Source organism: Hippocampus bargibanti, linkage group LG08 (genome assembly GCF_051943395.1).
Source record: "Hippocampus bargibanti isolate YZ-2025 linkage group LG08, ASM5194339v1, whole genome shotgun sequence".
Classification (NCBI taxonomy): Eukaryota; Metazoa; Chordata; class Actinopteri; order Syngnathiformes; family Syngnathidae; genus Hippocampus; species Hippocampus bargibanti.
Genome location: NC_142741.1, coordinates 25,096,408 through 25,116,912, shown reverse-complemented (window position 1 = coordinate 25,116,912; position 20,505 = coordinate 25,096,408). Strand labels below are relative to the sequence as shown.

At 39.8% G+C, this 20,505-nt stretch overlaps 1 protein-coding gene and 1 long non-coding RNA gene across 2 annotated transcripts in view; both read right to left on the bottom strand.

The window, feature by feature from the left end:
- LOC148894942 (uncharacterized) overlaps positions 1-20,505 on the bottom strand; it is a 107,915-nt gene that overhangs the window by 4,221 nt on the left and 83,189 nt on the right. The window lies entirely within an intron of this gene.
- Positions 9,217-11,321, bottom strand: sox1a (SRY-box transcription factor 1a). Its single transcript, XM_089002162.1, has one exon. It carries the CDS (start codon positions 10,875-10,877, stop codon positions 9,771-9,773), a length of 1,107 nt encoding a protein of 368 aa, XP_088858288.1. The 5' UTR covers positions 10,878-11,321; the 3' UTR covers positions 9,217-9,770.

The following is a 20,505-nucleotide window of genomic DNA, read 5'->3' as shown; positions in this document are numbered from 1 at the left end:
GTGTGTATCCCGAAAAATAGTTTGTATGCCAAGGTAAAATGTTCATCAATTTAACGTTCGTAAACCGAAAAGTTCGTAAGCCAAGGGGTTCGTAAAGCGAGGTATCACTGTATTCCATTTTTAAAATTAATAACCTCTGGCAAATTCCACCAATATTTTTTTTTCCAGCGCAGTTAAACTGGAAGTGAAATGAAAATTGCAAATGGAAGCAAATGTCGCAAAGGCCTCGAAATGATTCCGACTCTTCTACCGAGGACTTCATGTAAACACGAAATGAATAACAATGCCGTCTTATTTAGAGTAGAAGGTCAAATTTGCCGTGGCAATTGTACGCCGCATGTAAACATTTGCTGGCGCGGCGAATGAATTTGACCTCCGATAAACGCAAGCGGCGGATTTTGCGCGCGGCGGCTTCGAGGGGGTCAAATGGCTCAAGAATATACACGAATATTCATGACAGGCATTTTGATGGCGTTGCTCAATGTGGAAATACAGCCAGTTCTTGGAAAACATGCCAAGAGAGGAACTAAGAGTATTAAGAGCGAGGACGTTGGCTCTGGTGAAATGGAATGATGGCGAAGGGGTTTGGGGGTGGGGTGGGGGCGGGCGATTTTGGAGACTCCGTTGTTATTTACGATGTTGTATGCTTTTGCTAAGATGAGTTGGAATGAGGATTGTTTGCGCCCATCAGGTAAGCCAAATTAAGTCAATCCAAAAGAGGAAAAACGATGATCTTCCCACATGGTATTCATGGAAAAACATGTTTGTTTGCTCGAAAAAGAGCGACAGTGATACCTTGGCTTACGAACTTAATTGGTTCCCAGACAGAGTGTGTAAGGCGAAAAGTGTGTATCCCAAAAATTAATTTCCCATAGGAAACTATTAAAATGAGAATAATCCGTTCCCAGGTCCCCATAAAACATCATTTTCAAATTTTCTAAGCCTTAAAACTACACAAAATATCCCTTATTTTATGTACAATAAACGTGCTATGGTATTATAATTAAAGAAATAAACTGTACTGTACAATAAAGTCATTTTATTGACCTTTGTGATGGTCGTTGATGCTTGATGAAATGGAGTGGTCGGTTTCATCAGTATTAAACACTTGATGAGGAACGTAGTCTTCTTCTTTCACCATCTTGAGGAATGATCCCTTGTAGGTGTGCTTTGTCTGCGATAATTTTATCTAGTTCCTCATCAATTGTGTTCTGTTTAGATGGGTTGATAGCTTTTTGCATCAAGTGTACAGATGGTTTGTGCTGGTTATCTGTGAAGCCTGATTGATGGGAAGTTTAACCTTGCAGTCTACACTCTGCTTTTGAACTATCAAAGTTGAAACGAGTCCAAATGTCAATGTTTTCTATCCATTTTGTCACTCTCTGTGGTCTGCCTGTCTCTTTAATGTTAAAACCACCTCCCCTCACTGCTGCGTTCTTGACCAATCACGTGGCTTTAACCGAAGACTGGGGGCGGGGAATAGAGGACAAAAAAATGTCGGCAGCCATTTTCTTTTTTGGAGAATGGCTTCACTCTCTCTTTATCTGTAAAGCCCCCCCCCCTCACTGCTGCATTTTTGACCAATCACGTGGATTTAACCGACGACTGGGGGCGGGGAATAGAGGACCAAAACAAGCCGGCTGCCATTTTCTTGTTAGGAGAACGGGCTCGTTCGCTAACGACACATCACTCATTGTGTGTATCCCGAAAAAAAGTTTGTACGCCGAGGTAAAATGTTCATAAATGTAACATTCGTAAACCGAAAACTTCGTAAGACAAGGGGTTCGTAAACCGAGGTATCACTGTACGTGATTCTCCAAAAACAAAAACGTATAAACACTCCAAACGGTGACACGCGTCACTTCTGCATGACGTTTGCTTGTCTTTGAAGATGAAGCCTAATTTGCCAAGAGCGACGCACAAGCGCCAGGCAGACGCAAACCTCGCACGGTTAACGCTGCCTTCAATAAATCACCTTCAATGACAAGCGGATTAGAAAATACAGCGTGAGAACATTTATCGAATCATTACAGAGGAAAAAAAAATCACGTCGGGTGCATCAATAACTCATGGTGGGCGGGGTTATCAATGGAATTATAAATGGATCAACTGTAAACGCTCTGAATAGGGCGACAAGCATCTAAAACAGCAGCGGGAGCAAATTGAGTAGGTTTAGGACCATTAGGGGCCATCGACGACTTCCTAATCTCACCTCTCACCTCACCCTTTGGGGTCAGAGGTCAGACGGCTCAAAGCGCTATCAGAGCGTGGCAGGTTGCACCGGGTGTCGTTAAAAAAAATGGGGAGGGAGGAGGGTGAAACGATGTTTCTTATCAGAACTTTTTGACCCCTTATTAACCTCAGCGCTGTGGTTTGGAGAGTGATCGCCTGTCAAGGGGGGGTGAGAGGGGTGAGGGGGGGGGAGGGAGAAATCCTTTACAGCATACGGTGGCTTCTCTACATGTGCGCTAGTGATACGCTCGCGTTCGATGATCTGCCTCCTCCATGCAAACTCACTCAGTCAAGAGTGTCAGTGGATAACTTAAACGGATAAGTTGCGTCCATCATTTGTAAAATCTCTTCAAATCACTTCTACTGAGCGTATTTTACAAAGATTCCACCGCATATAGATAGATTTGATGTTTTAAGACTCGCGCTGAATATTCAGGAAGTCTTGTTTTCCAGTTGGTGGCGATTCCTTACGTGACGTCACGGAGGGAACGCCCCTGACCGAGAAAGTGACACACAATGCATTTTGGGTAATTTTTTTTTCATCTGAAAACACCGTGTTGATGACGAAATTAGAAGGAAAACACATAAATAACGCAGTGGTGAAACGTTGTGTGTTGCACCAAGACTACTATTTGATACTAGTTGACACAAATTCCCAGCAGACAAATCAGCCCATTTGCAACGGAGTTTGCCCCAGTGACTGTAAAGTGACTTTGAGAGTTTTGAAAGGCGCTTACAAGTGAAATGCATTATTATTATTATTATTATTATTATTATTATTATTAGCTATCAAGCTAGTTATCTAGCTATCTGTTAGCTTGCTAGCTATCTATTAGCTTGCTGGTTGGTTAGCTGGCTATCTATTGGCTAGCTAACTAGCTGGCTATCTCTTGGCTATCTAAAAGCTAGATAGCTAGCACAATAACATTTCATTTGTAAGCACCTTTCAAAACTCTCAAGGTCACTTTACAGTCACTGGATCAGTTTTTCTGTGTGCGAGCAGCGGCGGCCACACGCGCCAGCGTTTACTCAACACAAAATTAACTCAAATAGATAGAAAGCTAGCCAACTAGCTAATAGATAGCCAATACCCAGTGAGCTAGATAGCTAGCCAGTGACCTAGATAGCTACATAGCTAGCCAGATAGCTAGATAACTAATAGATAGTCAGCATGAATGCAGACTTTCCATTTGTCACCTTATACCTCCATCTTGGGAGAGCCACTGTTGGAATTTGGCAGCCACCACCCACACTGAGACAGCCCCTTTCTTTAAAGCAAGGCGAGAGTTGGGAAGTTTTTCCACTCAATAGATCTCACAATAGCGATTACAAGCCCCAGTAGATTGCTTGAAAGGGGTGTGGGGGCGCAGGTGTGAGACTCGGACAAAAACGCAGTGGGAGAAAGAAACAGAAAGTGAAGTTTGGAGTAAAACGCTTTCGTAGAAGAGTTGATGGCGAAATTAGAAGGAAAACGACATAAATAACGCCATGGTGAATCGTTGTGTGTGGCAGCCAATTGCGATAACACGCATAAAAAAGGTATAAGTTGACACAAAATCCCAGCAGACAAATAAGCCCATTTCCAACGGGAGCTTGGGCGCCATCTTGTGCATTTTTTGGGACGCTACATCGGAGTCCAGACGGCTCGAATTGACACGGAATTACTTCTTTAATCGATTGCAAACATTTATGCTTTCCTCTTCGGAACTATTTGAATCATATTCATAACTGGATGAGTAACAAGAAAGCATCTTCTCAGAATCTGAACTCTACGAAGCCATTGTTTTGATTCTGGAGCAAGGCAGTGTGTGACCAATAGTGATGTCACGAACAAGGGGGCGGGACCCTCTGAAACTCACAATTTCCGAGGTCATTTTGAAGTAGTTTTGGGACACTTGAAGTCATTTTTATTGGTCTTTTGGATTTGACTAAAAATATCAGCCTGGGTGTTTTGGCTATTTTCGATGCTATAAAACGTTTTTCTGATGTCAGTTAGGAAACAAAAAAAAATGGTGTCGGTTGTCCTCTAAAGGTCAAATAACTCCAGACCCATATCATTTAGGAATTAAGAGTCTAAGATTTCTAACGCAGTATTGAATGTTTATTTCGTCCCCAAACTCGATATTCTGTGGGTCCTGTAATTCGAGTGACAATGACAAAAACCCTGGCACAAAAGTGTACACAATTTTGCACGTTGTCTGGCAGTGAATGAGTTAAAGGACAACCGACACCATTTTTTTTGTTTCCTAACTGACATCAGAAAAACATTTTATAGCATCTAAAATACCCAAAACACGCAGGATGATATTTTTAGTCAAATGCAAAACAACAATAAAAATGACTTCAAGTGTCCCAAAACTATGTCTTGCCTTGCTCGAGAATCAAAACAATGGCTTCAGATTGGGAGAAGATGCTTTCTTGTGACTCATCCAGTTATGAATATGATTCAAATAGTTCCGAAGAGGAAAGCATAAATGTTTGCAATCGATTAAAGAAGTCCTTCCGCGTCATTTTGAGGCGTCAGGACTCCAATGTAGCGTTTCCAGAAAATGCACAAGATGGCGCCCAAACTCCGTTGCAAATGGGCTGATTTGTCTGCTGGGAATTTGTGTCAACTAGTATCAAATAGTAGTCTTGGTGCCACACACACAACGATTCACCATCGCGTTATTTATGTGTTTTCCTTCTAATTTCGCCATCAACACGAAGTTTTCAGACCAAACAAAGTACCCAAAATGCATTGTGTGTCGCTCTCTCGGTCAGGGGTGTTCCCTCAGTGACGTCACGTCAGGAATAGTCACCAACTCGAAAACAAGACTTCCTGAATATTCATCGCGAGTCTTAAAACGTAAAATATAGCTATATGCGGTGGAATCTTTATAAAATATGCTCAGTAGCAGTCATTTGAAGTGATTTTACAAATTATGGACACAACTTGTCGTCGGTTGTCCTTTAAGTCATTTTTATTGGCGTTTTGCATTTGACTAAAAAATATCAGCCTGCGTGTTTTGGGTATTTTACACGCTATAAAGGGTTTTTCTGATGTCAGTTCGGACACAAAAAAATGGTGTCGGTTGTCCATGAAGGCCAAAAGTTGCCTAATAAAGCAATTCCCCTTTTCCTATAACTTTAATTTATAATGACGCTCTTCCACGTCGTCGTCGGTGCTGCGTTTAGGCGCCCTTAGCCGCTAGCTCTGCTCGCCTTCGTCGCAGATAGCGCGACGCGACGCGGCACAGCACCGCAGGATTAAGAGGCAGCAAGATTGTTAAACATGTCAACGTGTAATTGCACGATAAGGCCCCATCGGAGACATTCAACTGGCCCAGTTGTGCTTTCTCTATTCCGCGCTTAATCTCAGCCGCCACATTCGCTCTGTGCAATCTGTCTCCATAATCTTCTGTGACAGAGCAGCGCGGGTTGATGCCTGGTTTTTTTTTTACACCCCCTCCCCTTATTTTTTTAGGGGGGGCAAAAAAAAAAGGGGGAGACGTGCAGAAAATATGCAGAGGCGTGATAAAGTGACGCTAATTATCCCCATTTAGGACATGGCAGTGCAAGGGATCGGGGGTGGGGGGGCTTTAAACAAACCGGAAGCCGAGCAGGGAATATATCAATGGCCTGCATTCGTACAAGATAACAGTGGCGCACATTTGCAGAGATTTATTGGGAATGGTCAACGTGAAAAAAAAACCCCTCACGCCCCTCTGACATGACGTGTCAGTTACTTCGGTCATTGCGTTTGGGAATACGACGCTGTTTTATTAGTTGTGGCTATCCCTTCATTGCGACGAAATGCGCATCCCATTCGACTCCTATGGTTGTTTTCTTCGTATTATATTGTATCATAAGTATTCCTTAGTTATATTAAGTTAATCCCGTCTACTTGATATTTAATTTAAAACAATATTTTCTTACAGACAGTGTTTTTTTAGGTGTTCAATTACCTGACATGTTTCGGCGTTTCCTTCCCCCTTCGTCAGAGTTACTTCCGCCTTCGTCAGAGGCGGAAGTATACGCCGAAATATGTCAGGGAATTGAACACCTAAAAACACCGTCTTTAAGAAAAGAATCTTTTTAAATTAAAAATAATTATTCCTTATTTGTCGTCATTTATTTATTTATCTAGCTCTATATCTCTAACTAGGTAAATCTATCTCGCTAGCTAGCTATCTGTACCTAGCAAGCTAGTTAACTGTACCTAGAAAGCTAGTAAAATGTACCTAGCAAGCTAGCTAACTGTCTCTATCTATCTCCATCTGTCTAACTATCTAGCTATCTTGCTATACTTATTTATTTACTAATTTATTAATGAAATGTATTATTATTAGTCGTAGTAGTAGTGGTAGTCGTATTAGGATTCTATCTAGCTAGCTATCTCTATCTAGCGAGCTAGCGGACTATCCCTATCTAGCTAGCTGGCTATCTCTATCTAGCTAGCTAGTTAGCTATCCCCATCTATCTAACTATCTAGCTATCTTGCTACTTATTTATTTATTTACTAATTTATTAATGAAATGCATTACTATAATTATTATAATTATTATATGACCATTTGCTAGCTAGTTGCCATCTATTAGCTATCTGGCTAGCTAGCTATCTATTCACTATCTAGCTGGCTGGCTCTCTAGCTAGGTATCTATTGGCTATCGATTGGCTAGCTAGCTAGCTAACTTTCTATCTATTTGAGTTACTTCCGGGTTGAGTGAACGCTAGCGCGTGTGGCTGCTGCTGCTCACACACAGAAAAACTAATCATGTACTGTAAAGTGACCTTGAGAGTTTTGAATGTATTATTGTTATTATTATTATTAATAAACATGCTGGTATTTTACCGCCAAAACAAAAAAATACGCAAAAAAAGCGAAATAAATAATAATAATAAATAAACTAAATATTTAGGTTTTTTTTTCTCATGCTCTATTATTGTTTTTTTTTCTGAACAATCGACACCGTGAGGCCTCGTCGTTTTAATTGACACAACGCGTCAGTCTTCATCAATAAGTGTGAATCAACCATATCATTCTTTAACTCATTCACTGCCAGACAATGTGAAGAAAATGTGCCCACTTCAGTGCCAGGGTTTTTGTCATTTTCACTCAAATTCCAGGACCCCCAGAATATTAAGTTTTAGGACTACATATACATTCAACGCAGCACAAGAAACCAGACATTTTTATTTTATCATAAAAAAATAGTTAATTCCTAAATTATATGGATCTGCAGTTATCTGAGCTTGAAATGGGGGCAGCAGTCCAAATTACAATGCCATACATACATATTGTTTATATAGCGCTTTAATTTTAACAACAGCTGAAGCTGGAACAAAGTTCTAACATGCAAAAAAATGGAAAATTATGTGGAATATATTTATTAATTTTTATACTTATTTATTTATATTTATTTCTTTTATATTTATATGTACTGTGTGTATATATATGTATATATAGTGTGTGTGTATAGATATGTATATATACTGTGTGTGTAGTTTTCTATCTATTTGAGTTACTTCCGGGTGGAGTGAACGCTGGCGCATGTGGCTGCCACTGCTCACCCACAGAAAAACTGATCCTGACTGGAAAGTGACCTTGAGAGTTTTGAAAGGCGCTTACAAATGAAATGTATTATTATTATTATTATTATAAGGTGAAAAAAAATGCCCGAGGCCATGGCCAGCGCTTTATCGTCACCCAAATAAGAAAAAAACAAACCCTGAACAAATTCGGGAATGTCGCTCGACGTCATACGTTCAATTCCTGAATAAATTCTAGAATGGCAGTGAATGAGTTAATGATGGAGTTCATATGTGGAAAAAAAAATCATTCATGCATTCATGCATGAATGAATGATTTTTTTAACGCATAAATAGGTATAAAGTCACCTTCATTTGCATGTGAATTAATGAGTCTTCAGGGTAATTACAGAAAAAAATGTACGTAAATGTCAAAACCAGCTGCAGATCTGTCAAAAAAATAATAATAATGACATCATACAGTCAATGATCATGATGAAAACAATATACATAATATGATTATTAATCTAATTGGCACGAACGTCTATTAAAATTTGGAGGGGGCGGGGCTTGAAATAAAATGAAACTGTCAATCAAACAGCAGGAAACTTGTCGACAGCCTTTTTTTTTCTTCCACCGACTTTAAAAAGTTGAACCGATTAAAAATGAATCATATTTCAAAGAATTATCACCGATGTCGTTTGCATGTCGGGTTTATAATTATACAGCGACTGCGACGGAATCAAATTAATTAAAATAAATTCAATGTCGCGTATTTAAAGTACATATATGTGGATTTTGTTTTTCACTGTAAAATAAAAGTTCATATTCATTTTTTTAAAGGATTTGATGCGATTCATTATTTATTGGTTGAATAATATTTGCATTTATATTTCCATATTGATGTTAAACATATCGCAATTTTATACTTTTGTTTTAATAATTGAGAGGGAATTATGTGACTGGAAAGTGTCCTTGAGAGTTTTGAAAGGCGCTTATAAATGACATTTATTAATTATTAATATTATTATTATTATGAATTTTCATACAGGCCACTTGCAATTCAATGTTAGGTATGAAAATGAACATTAAAAAAAGTCTGATTTATCTAAAAATCATAAAGTGAGAATAATTTTATATATAATATCATCTATATTATATATTATATACACATTTATATAATATTTAATGCCGTCAATAACATTAACAGGTTGATCGTCATATGAGGCCTTTGAAATGAGATTTTTTTTTTAAATAAAGGAGGGGAAAAAAGCCTTTTTTTTTCAAAAGTGATCATAATAAAAAAAATATCATTTAAATAAAAACATCAGTGATGACATCATCATCCCTTTTAAACGACGTTTTACGCACAAGCCATTCAAAAGCCGTTTCAAACCAGCACCAACGTTGCCGTAAATCGCTTTAAAAAAAAAAACATTTCGAAAAACTCACTTGACGTCATCATTCCAAACAACATCTTGTGAAATTTATTCCATTTTTTTCTTCTTCAAATCATTGCAGTAAATTGGAGCTTTTTTTCCGCTCCAATTTAAAGCACATAAATTACAACAGCATCCTTCTTTTCAAATATTAAAATTATTCACAATTATACAATAATAAGCGCGTGTTACAACAATAAAACAAACGCAAAAAAAACGCTTAAAAAATGATTTTTTTTGTACTCATTTTTAAAAGCACTTTCTGCGTTATTGTTTTATCATAACTTACAGTTAATGAGAGGGAAAAAAATACCCATAAAAATATGAGGGGGGGGGGGCGGAAGGTGCACCGGATGTAAATTAGATTTAAAAAATGACGATTTAATACCACGATGATTTAAAATAGCAGTAGTTTTATGCCGCCCCCGTCTTCAAATTAAAAACAACGCAAAACCTTCATTTACAAGCGGATGAACATTCTGTACAAAAAAAAAAAAAAACCGGAAGTTGTTTTCGCGGGAGGGTTAGAAAAGAGGTCAATATTTGGTTATACGTTCCCTTGTGTGCACTTCCAAACGACAGGGTGAATTAAATGTGCGTGAGCGGGACGGTCCCGTTCACGCCGGCCGCGGCGCTCTGGTAGTGCGCCGGCAAAGCGTGCAAGCGGCTCTGCGCGGCGGGATCCGCCGGATCCCCGGCGGGCAAGTACACGCTGATCATCTCCCGCAAGTCCCCGGGACAAGGGCCCCTTCCGTGGGGGCCTCCGCCCGCGGGGGGAGTCACGCAGGGTTCCGATTTGACCAGCGAACCCAACGCGCCCGCGGCGGAGGAGGACGAAGACGACGACGAGGAAGAAGACGCGCCGGAGCCGCCGTGGTGCTGCGCGTACCCGAGAGCGCCGTAAGCGGACGGGGACGCGCTCACGTAGCTCTGCGAGTTCGAAATGGGGCTGTACTGGAGCGCGCTCATGTCGTAGCGATGCGCGGGCTGCGGGTTGTGCGCGTGGTGGTGGTGGTGATGGTGGTGCGCGTGAGGGTGCGCGTGGTGATGGTGGTGGTTGAAGTGGTGCGCGCCGCCGACGCCGCCGCCGGGGTGTTGACCGAAAGCCAGGTGAGCTTCTTGCATCATGGCGGCGGCCGCGGCGGCGGCGGCCACCTGGCCCGGGTAGGCGCCGTTGGCCCAGCCGTTGACGTGAGCGTAACCGGAAGCCGCCGAGCCTCCGTGGGGGACGCCCGCGGGGCTTTCCAGACGCTGGCCCGCCGCGGAGGACGCCGCGCCGACACCCAAGCCCACTCCGACGCCCGCTCCCGAGAGAAGACCGCCCGCCAGGGAGTACTTGTCCTTCTTCAGGAGGGTCTTGGTCTTCCGCCTGGGTCGGTACTTGTAATCCGGGTGCTCTTTCATATGCATGGCGCGCAGCCTCTTGGCCTCGTCGATGAAGGGCCGCTTCTCCGCCTCGGACATCACCTTCCATTCGGCTCCCAGCCTCTTGCTGATCTCAGAGTTGTGCATTTTGGGGTTCTCCTGCGCCATCTTTCGGCGTTGGCCGCGGGACCACACCATGAAGGCGTTCATGGGTCTCTTCACCCGCTCCTGACTCGCCTTGGAGCCCGCGTTGGGGCCCGTTTGCCCCCCGCTCGGGTTGCTCTGGGGGCCCGGCGAGTGGAGATCGGTCTCCATCATCATGCTATACATTCGAGCGGTCGCGGTCGCGGTCGGGAACCAAACACTTCGATTCGAGAAAAGAAAACACGGATTCGATTCGAATCAAATCGGGCGGAGCGCCCGCCCGCGCGCGCCTGACCGGCAAAGTGTCTTTAAAGCGCGCCAAAGCATAAGCGATAATTCCCGCGAGGGTTCTTCTCCAAGGCCGCCTCGCATCAGCTGTGACAGAATGCGCACTGAAGCCACTCGGAGTTGACAAGTTGCTTGCAGCGGCGGCGGCGGCGGCGGCCACGTGACGCGGACACTGACAGCGTTTAAATGAGGCGCGGACAGCCAATGGGGAGCGAGCGGGAACACTCATTTGCATACGTTGGCTCGCTTGACTTCGGGAGTACAAAACGAACGAAGACGAACGAAGCAAAGTGTCGATGCCAGAAATCACTAAATAATGATTAAATATTTAGGAAAACTACGCGTCGTGACACATGTGACAAAGAAGAGAAATAAAAAAAAACATCAAAAACTACTCGTCGTGAGAATTCAAAACAACAACAAAAATCAAGTTTGGTTTCACGACACTGTTTGTTGTTGTTGTTCATTTCCGGGTTTTTCGTATGTTACGAACGTCGGACTTTGGGTGTATTTGGGCAGTATAGTATCAAACAAAAGTTTTGTTATTGATTATGTTGACATGAGGCGCGGCTAGCCAATCAGGAGCGAGCAGGAGGACTCATTTGCATACGTTGGCTCGCTTGACTTCGGGAGTACAAAACGAACGAAGACGAACGAAGCAAAGTGTAGATGCCAGAAATGACTAAATAATGATTAAATACGTATTTTGAAAAACTACGCGTCGTGACACATGGCAAAGAATAAAAAACATCAAAAACTCCTCGTCGTGACAATTCAACTACACAACCAAAACAACAACTACAACAAAAAACAAGTTTGGTTTCACGACACTGTTTGTTGTTGTTGTTCATTTCCGGGTTTTTCGTATGTTACGAACGTCGCACTTTGGGTGTATTTGGGCAATATAGTATCAAATAAAAGTTTTGTTATTGATTATGTTGACATGAGGCGCGACTAGCCAATCAAGAGCGAGGAGGAGGACTCATTTGCATACGTTGGCTCGCTTGACTTCGGGAGTACAAAACGAACGAAGACGAAAGTAACAAAGTGTCGATGCCAGAAATTACTAAATAATGATTAAATATTTAGGGAAACTACGCGTCGTGACACATATGACAAAGAATAGAAATAAAAAAAACATCAAAAACTACTCGTCGTGACAATTCAAAACAACAACAAAAATCAAGTTTGGTTTCACGACACTGTTTGTTGTTGTTGTTCATTTCCGGGTTTTTCGTCTCTTACGAACGTCGCACTTTGGGTGTATTTGGGCAATATAGTATCAAACAAAAGTTTTGTTATTGATTATGTTGACATGAGGCCCGGCTAGCCAATCAGGAGCGAGCAGGAGGGCTCATTTGCATACATTGGCTCGCTTGACTTCGGGAGTACAAAACGAACGAAGACGAACGAAGCAAAGTGTAGATGCCAGAAATGACTAAATAATGATTAAATACGTATTTTGAAAAACTACGCGTCGTGACACATGGCAAAGAATAAAAAACATCAAAAACTCCTCGTCGTGACAATTCAACTACACAACCAAAACAACAACTACAACAAAAAACAAGTTTGGTTTCACGACACTGTTTGTTGTTGTTGTTCATTTCCGGGTTTTTCGTATGTTACGAACGTCGCACTTTGGGTGTATTTGGGCAATATAGTATCAAATAAAAGTTTTGTTATTGATTATGTTGACATGAGGCGCGACTAGCCAATCAAGAGCGAGGAGGAGGACTCATTTGCATACGTTGGCTCGCTTGACTTCGGGAGTACAAAACGAACGAAGACGAAAGTAACAAAGTGTCGATGCCAGAAATTACTAAATAATGATTAAATATTTAGGGAAACTACGCGTCGTGACACATATGACAAAGAATAGAAATAAAAAAAAACATCAAAAACTACTCGTCGTGACAATTCAAAACAACAACAAAAATCAAGTTTGGTTTCACGACACTGTTTGTTGTTGTTGTTCATTTCCGGGTTTTTCGTCTCTTACGAACGTCGCACTTTGGGTGTATTTGGGCAATATAGTATCAAACAAAAGTTTTGTTATTGATTATGTTGACATGAGGCCCGGCTAGCCAATCAGGAGCGAGCAGGAGGACTCATTTGCATACATTGGCTCGCTTGACTTCAGGAGTACAAAACGAACGAAGCAATGTGTCGATGCCAGAAATGACTAATGATTAAATAGTTTGAAAAACTACGCGTCGTAACACATATGACAAAGAATAAAAAACATCAAAAACTCATCGTCGAGACAATTCAACTACACAACCAAAACAACAACTACAACAAAATCAAGTTTGGTTTCACGACACTGTTTGTTGTTGTTGTTCATTTCCGGGGTTTTCGTCTCTTACGAACGTCTGACTTTGAGTGTATAATAATGTAATATATAAAAGTGTAATATAGTATCAAACAAAAGTTTTGTTATTTATTACGTTTAAGTGAGGCGCGGTCAGCCAATCAGGAGCGAGCAGGAAGACTCATTTGCATACATTGGCTCGCTTGACTTCAGGAGTACAAAACGAACGAAGCAAAGTATCGATGCTATAAATGACACGAGGAATTAAACATTAAAAAAAAAACTACGTGTCGTGACACAAATGACAAGGAATAAAAAAAACTACTCGTCATGACAATTCAAGTACACAACCAAAACAACAACAATAAAATCATGTTTGGTTTCACGACACTGTTTGTTGTTGTTCATTTAATGTAAATCCAAAATTAAAACGCAAAAGATATGACACGAGTACAAAATCGTTATATTATTGTTTGAATGGACTCCCGCTGTTATTCGATATTTCCTGTTAGATTTCGATGGGCGGGAACCAAAGGTGACACGTGGTGCATTATGGGTCATGTTGTTTTAAAAAGTAAACGAATTTATTTTCCTCGTTCCAATTTATCCAAATAAACAGGAGGGAATAAACAGGAGGGAAAAATAGCCCTTCTATGTTGAAATCCACTCCCAGACGTGACATTCGTGTCTTAATCACTTTCCAGTTGACTTTTTAGGTAGACTTTATCTTCATACTGTGTTTCCTTCGATATGTTGCGCAATCAAAATATTCCCGCCATTGACGTGGACGGAGCCATATTAAAAAAAAAGGGGGGGGGTGTATGATGGGCAATTTATTTGTTTACACAACAAAGAAGCTAATTATTACCAAAGGGAATTTAAGTTTTAAGTGAGATATATTTTTAATACTGACAGCATCTGACTAATATTTAAAAATATGATAACATCAAAACATATCCTATACTATCCTTCCACCCCTCCACCCCATCCCCTTTCAAATTGCTGCTGTGGACTGCAAATGTCCCCATCGTGAGACGAATAAAGGTTTTGTCATTCTAATTCAGATATTTATCGATCATACACGAAATTTAAATTTCACCGTGTCATTATCCATCGTTGGATGACTCCTCAAAAAAAAAACAAGTGATACAATGTGTATCACGTGATCATGCTGAGTTATGCTCTTGTGTGTGACTGTTGATGATTGGACACAATGCTGGGATTTAACCTTTACGATGATGACATAAGCACTTTTTGGTGACAACCTTTCCTCAAAGCTGCCTTGCCTGTACAACGTGACACACACACACACAGGCACACACACGCATTTATGAAATAATAAATGACCAAGTCCAACTGTCAAAAGACGATAAGCATCAAATCTCTCAATATGAGTCGTCAACTTAATGACAGGATAGCAATAACCCACGTGATCACACTCGGAAATATGTCACCCTCCTTAACCGGACGTCAAATATACCATTTTATAGAAATAGATGATCCCCTGACACACCACAAGCAGAGATAAAAAAAAAAAGATCAGCAACTAAAAAAAGCTATACATAAACCCCCGCTCGTTTGTGCGCGCCAATTCCACCTCATGGTACGCGTAAAATGTAATTTTACGCACAAAACGGGAACCGTCAAAATCCCAAACCTGGACTCCCCCCCCCCCCCACCTCCAACGCCTACTTACGCGTCTATCCGCATATCCTCTCCACTCCACTGTAGACAAAAGCGGGTAGATTTCCTCCAATCTAAATACAGTGGCAAGCTTCCCCCCCCACCCAAAAATAAAGCGCGCCCATGCACCACACACACACGCGCGCGCGCGCACACACGGCCGCTATCAACAAGCTCAATCGGTGCCAGGGGCATCCGAAATCCCCCGGTGCCACTCTAAGAGCCAACAGCACCACGCCAATGTGGGCCAGACGAGAGAAAAATGACAGTTTTAGAAGAGCACACACACACACACACGCACACATACAAACGCGCGTTCGCGCGCACATGCACAAAAAGACGTTTCCAAGTTATTGTTGCTCTCTGGGGGAAAAAGGGGGGCTTGCTGCTAACATAATGGGGAAGGGTGGTGGGGTGGGGTGCGTATTAATGTGTGTGTGTGTGTCTGTGTGTGTTTTTGTATGACTAGTCTTGTGAGGACCACTACAATTTTATACCCATATGTAGTGAGGACATTTTTGACAAGTGAGGACCTTTTGGACGGTCCTCACAAGTTTTTTTCTTTTCATTCTAAAGACTTCTAGAGCAGTGGTCTCAAACTCAAGGCCCGGGGGCCAAATGCGGCCCCCGAAAGAATATTTTGCGGCCCGCATGATTGATATGAATGGAATGTGTGTGGAGTTGAACAAGTAGGCAAGAGAAGCCATATTTAGGACAGTTCATGTTCAATATTTTATTTATGTCAAGAAAGATAAAGGATAAAGAACTGTGAATACAGACATTTGAAGCTTTATTAAAATAATTAGTTTTCCTGTGTTTTTTTTCTGTCGTCTGTATCTGCCTTATGATCATTATAATTATTTTATTCATTTGTGGTTAATTTATTTTGTATTCATTTTTACGTTTATTCATTTAATTCATTTTTTCATGTGTTAAAAATAAACATTTTGAGAACATTGAAATGTTTTATCTGTGCTTTTCTTGTGGAAATCCTGATGCGGCCCAGCCACACCCAGACTCTGCCTCCAGCGGCCCCCCGGGTCAATTGAGTTTGAGACCCCTGTTCTAGAGGGTTTATACAGTGAGACCTCAACTTACAAACACCTTATTATTATACATGGAATAAGGTATGTTGTGTGTAGTTTTTTTAGGATTATTTAGTTGGAAAGTATATTTTATGGAAACCCGGGAACGGATTATTCCTATTTTAATGGTTTCCTATGGGAAATTGTTTTTTGAGATACACACTTTTCGCCTTACACACTCTGTCTGGGAACCAATTAAGTTCGTAAGTTGAGGTCTCACTGTATATGCATCTGCTAACGTTTCACAGAGGTCCTCACAAATACACTCAAAATGATGTTTTTGGTGTGTATTTTCACGTCACTCGGATACACACACTTTTTACTCACTGTGTGTGTGTGTTTGTGTGTATGCGTGGGTAATGAGAGGAAAATGTTGTTTTATTTTGTTAGAATGAAATCCTGATATTTTCTGAAAAAAATGCCATTTAAAAAAAAAGTAGAAAAAAAACGGAATTTTGTGAGAATTATTTTATTTTGTTAGGATGGAATCCTGATATTTCCCCAGAAAATCCAATTAAAAAAATAATAAATCTAGAAAAAACCGATTTTTTTATAGAATTGTTTTATTTTGTTAGAATGGAATGTTGATATTTTCAGAAAAAAAATGCCATTACAAAAATAGAAAAAAAATCGTAATCTTATGAAAATTATTTTATTTTGTTAGAATGGAATCCTGATACTTTCCGGAAAAAATGCCATTAAAAAATAAATCTAGAAAAAAAAAATTGGAATATTATGAGAATTGTTTTAGTTTGTTAGAATGGAATGCTGATATTTACAGAAAAAAATGCAATTAAAATAATAATAAACCTAGAAAAAAAAATCGTAATTTTATGAGAATTCATTTATTTTGTTATAAAATAAATTATCGCAGAGAAAGCACCTACAAGGGATCATTCCTCAAGATGGTGAAAGAAGAAGGCTACGTTCCTCATCAAGTGTTTAATGCTGATGAAAGCGGCCACTCCATTCCATCAAGCCATTAACGACCATCACAAAGGTCAATAAAACACCATTATTATAAAGTGCAGTTCATTTCTTTAATTATAATACCATAGCACACTTATTATACATAAAATAAGGTATATAATGTGTAGTTTTAAGGCTTAGAAAATTATGTTTTATGGGGACCTGGGAACGGATTATTCTCATTTTACTGGTTTCCTATGGGAAATTAATTTTTGGGATCCACACTTTTCGCCTTACACACTCTGTCTGGGAACCAATTAAGTTCGTAAGCCAAGGTATCACTGTACGTTCATTTGGGAGCCATTCGTATCGATTTGTATCTATTCCAAATTCTGTTTTTTTACACGCGAACCCGCACAGCTTGCAAACATGTGCTTGTGACAGCCGCTGAAGCTGCAAAAGTGCTTCACGGCCATCTGCACGCGGAGTCAGAGTGAGATTGGAAGAATCCGAGTCATCATCAATTGTTGTTGAGTTGTCCTATACGGAAAGACCAAAAGTCTTTCCGTATAGGATTTCAACTCAGACAGATCAACTCATGACATGTCGACATTCAGAGTGATGTTGGAAGAAAATTATAAGGGATTTAAAGGACAACGACACCATTTTTTTTTGTTTCCTAACTGACATCAGAAAAATGTTTTATAGTATCTAAAATACCCAAAACACACAGGCTGATATTTTTAGTCAAATGCAAATCACCAATAAAAATGACTTCAAGTCTCCCAAAACTTCACGCAAGGACGTCTTGCCTCGCTAGAGAATTAAAACAATGGCTTCAGATTCGGAGAAGATGCTTACTTCTTACTCATCCAGTTATGAATATGATTCAAATAGTTCCGAAGAGGAAAGCATAAATGTTTGCAATCGATTAAAGAAGTCCTTCTGGGTCATATTGAGACGTCAGGACTGATATGTAGCGTCCCAGAAAATGCACAAGATGGCGCCCAAGCTCCGTTGGAAATGGGTTGATTTGTCTACTGCGAATTTGTGTCAACTAGTATCAAATAGTAGTCATTGTGCAACACACAACGATTCACCATCGTGTTATTGATGTGTTTTACTTCTAATTTCGCTATCAACACGAAGTTTTCAGACCAAACAAAGTACCCAAAATGCATTGTGTGTCGCTTTCTCGGTCAGGGGCGTTCCCTCGGTGACGTCACGTCAGGAATCGCCACCAACATGAAAACAAGACTTCCTAAATATTCAGCGCGAGTCTTAAAAGGTAAAATATAGCTATATGCCGTGTAATCTTTGGAGGACGGGGGTGATGTGGTGAAAGGATGAATTTCTGGTGATGATTTAGGCTGAAGAATTCTGGACCAGTTGAAGTTTCTGGAGAACTTTCTGAGAGACACCAAAGAGAAGTGAATTGCAATGGTCAATCCGGGAGGTGACAAGACTATGAACGAGGATAGCAGTGTCACGATCTGGTTGGCGACCAACGGGCGGCGCTGTCGGCCCCGCCTGCACGTGCACAGGTGCTGATCGTTCCAATCAGTGGCAGTCAAAAGGACTCCCGGCATTCGGCGTCGGGTCATTATATGCAATTGTATGCTGTTTGTTTCATCTTGGCAGACTTTTACTCTTGGTCTTTATTTGATACTTTTGATAGTTTTTCTGTTTGAATGAATTCGATGTTTTAGTTTTTTGTTCCTGTTGACTTTATTTTCATACAATTTCTCAAACACAACCTGCTGCTCCCTCCTGCCTGCTTTTTGGGATCCACAACTGCCACCTCGCAAACCGTGACAAGCGGTGGTGTGAGGAGTGAGAGACGGGCCGAGACCATTGATATTGTTGTTATTTGACAAGACAGTCGTCGTCGTCGAGCGGTCGCTAACCTCAAACCGCCGAGGCAGAAGGTGTTCGCCTTTCGCATTGTTAACGCGCCATTCAAATCTAGGCCACTCTTGTCTACGAGCAATTTGTCCTTTTGTCACTAGCGAGCACTCTATTTTCATCCGGTACGAGGGCCTGATGAGTCACAGGCGGGATGACACCGCCACGGCTAAGAAGAAGTGAGTGGGAATACAAAGAGGGAGGGAGGGGGGAGTGAAATTGAGAGAAAGAGAGAGAGAGAGAGAGAAGACCAGGGAGGCCAATGTCAATCCGCCGGCAAACAGCAGTGGATAATCATGGTCTTTAGGAAAACACTGTGTCCATAATGCTATTACCCAGGATTACCTACTCCAGCAGTGCGAGTGAGACTCTGTCTCTCTACAAATGTGCCGCAGACCTTTCAGATAATCATCTTATCACCGATGACAAACCCACAAGAAACATCCCATTATTATTCGAGAAAAAAAAAAAAAAAAAAAGGAGGGGTGTTTGGATGAAGACGTAAATCGGAGCAAACTACCGACGGGAACTCTGAGGTGGAATTCCATCCGTGTTGTTGGACTGTCTGGAATTCAAGAGGGGAAAAAAAAAAGTAAACAGAAAAGAGGCAGAGGGAATTTTGCAAAAGTATTGGAACAGCAAGGTTAATGGCTTTTTTTACGGTTTTGTAGCCAAAGCATGTGTAGTTTAAGATCATTAGATGAAAAGGAAACAAAAAGTTGTCAATTGGTGATTTCGTTTTGTGATCGTTAGCCGCCTGGTAGTTACGACATAAATACATCAATAGATAAATATATCGAAATATAAATAATTAAAAACAAATAAATACATTAAAAATAAATAAATAAAAATACATGAAAATGCATGAATAAATAAATACAAAAAGTGAAATCATTATTTAAATATATATAAATAAAAGTAAATACATAAAAAAGTTTAGAAAAATAAATGGATGAATAAATAAAAAACATAAAAAGTAATAAATAAAAAGGAATAAATAAATAAATAAATAAATAAATAAATAAATAAATAAATACAAAAATAATTAAAGAAATATATACATTAAAATGCATGAATAAATAAATACAAAAAGTGAAATCAATATATACATATATATAAATAAAAGTAAATACATGAAAAGGAAAAAAATAAATAGATGAATAAATAAAAAATATAAAAATAAATAAAAAGTAATAAATAAATATATATATATATATATATATATATATATATATGAATCCATTTACAATAAAGAAATAAATACATAAACTAAAAGTTAAAAAAATACAAAATAATTAAATAACAACATGAAAATAAATAAATAAATAAATACAGTGAAATAAATGTATACATATATATATATATATATATAAATAAAAGTAAATACATAAAAAAGGTAAAAAAATAAATAGTTGAAGAAATAAAAAACAGGTAAATAAATATATACATATATAAATAAAAATTAATACATAAAAAGTTACAAAAATAAATAGATTAATAAATAAAAATATATAAGATTAATTAATTAATTAATTAATTACATAATTAATTAAATGAATAAATACAATATTTTCAAAATTCATTACACAATAGGCGGTCTGGTGATTAAGTGGTTAGCACGCCCGGCTTC

Coding starts and splice junctions, on each gene's coding strand:
- sox1a (XM_089002162.1), bottom strand. CDS start 10,877: ATGTATAGCATGATGATGGAGACCGATCTCCACTCGCCGGGCCCCCAG.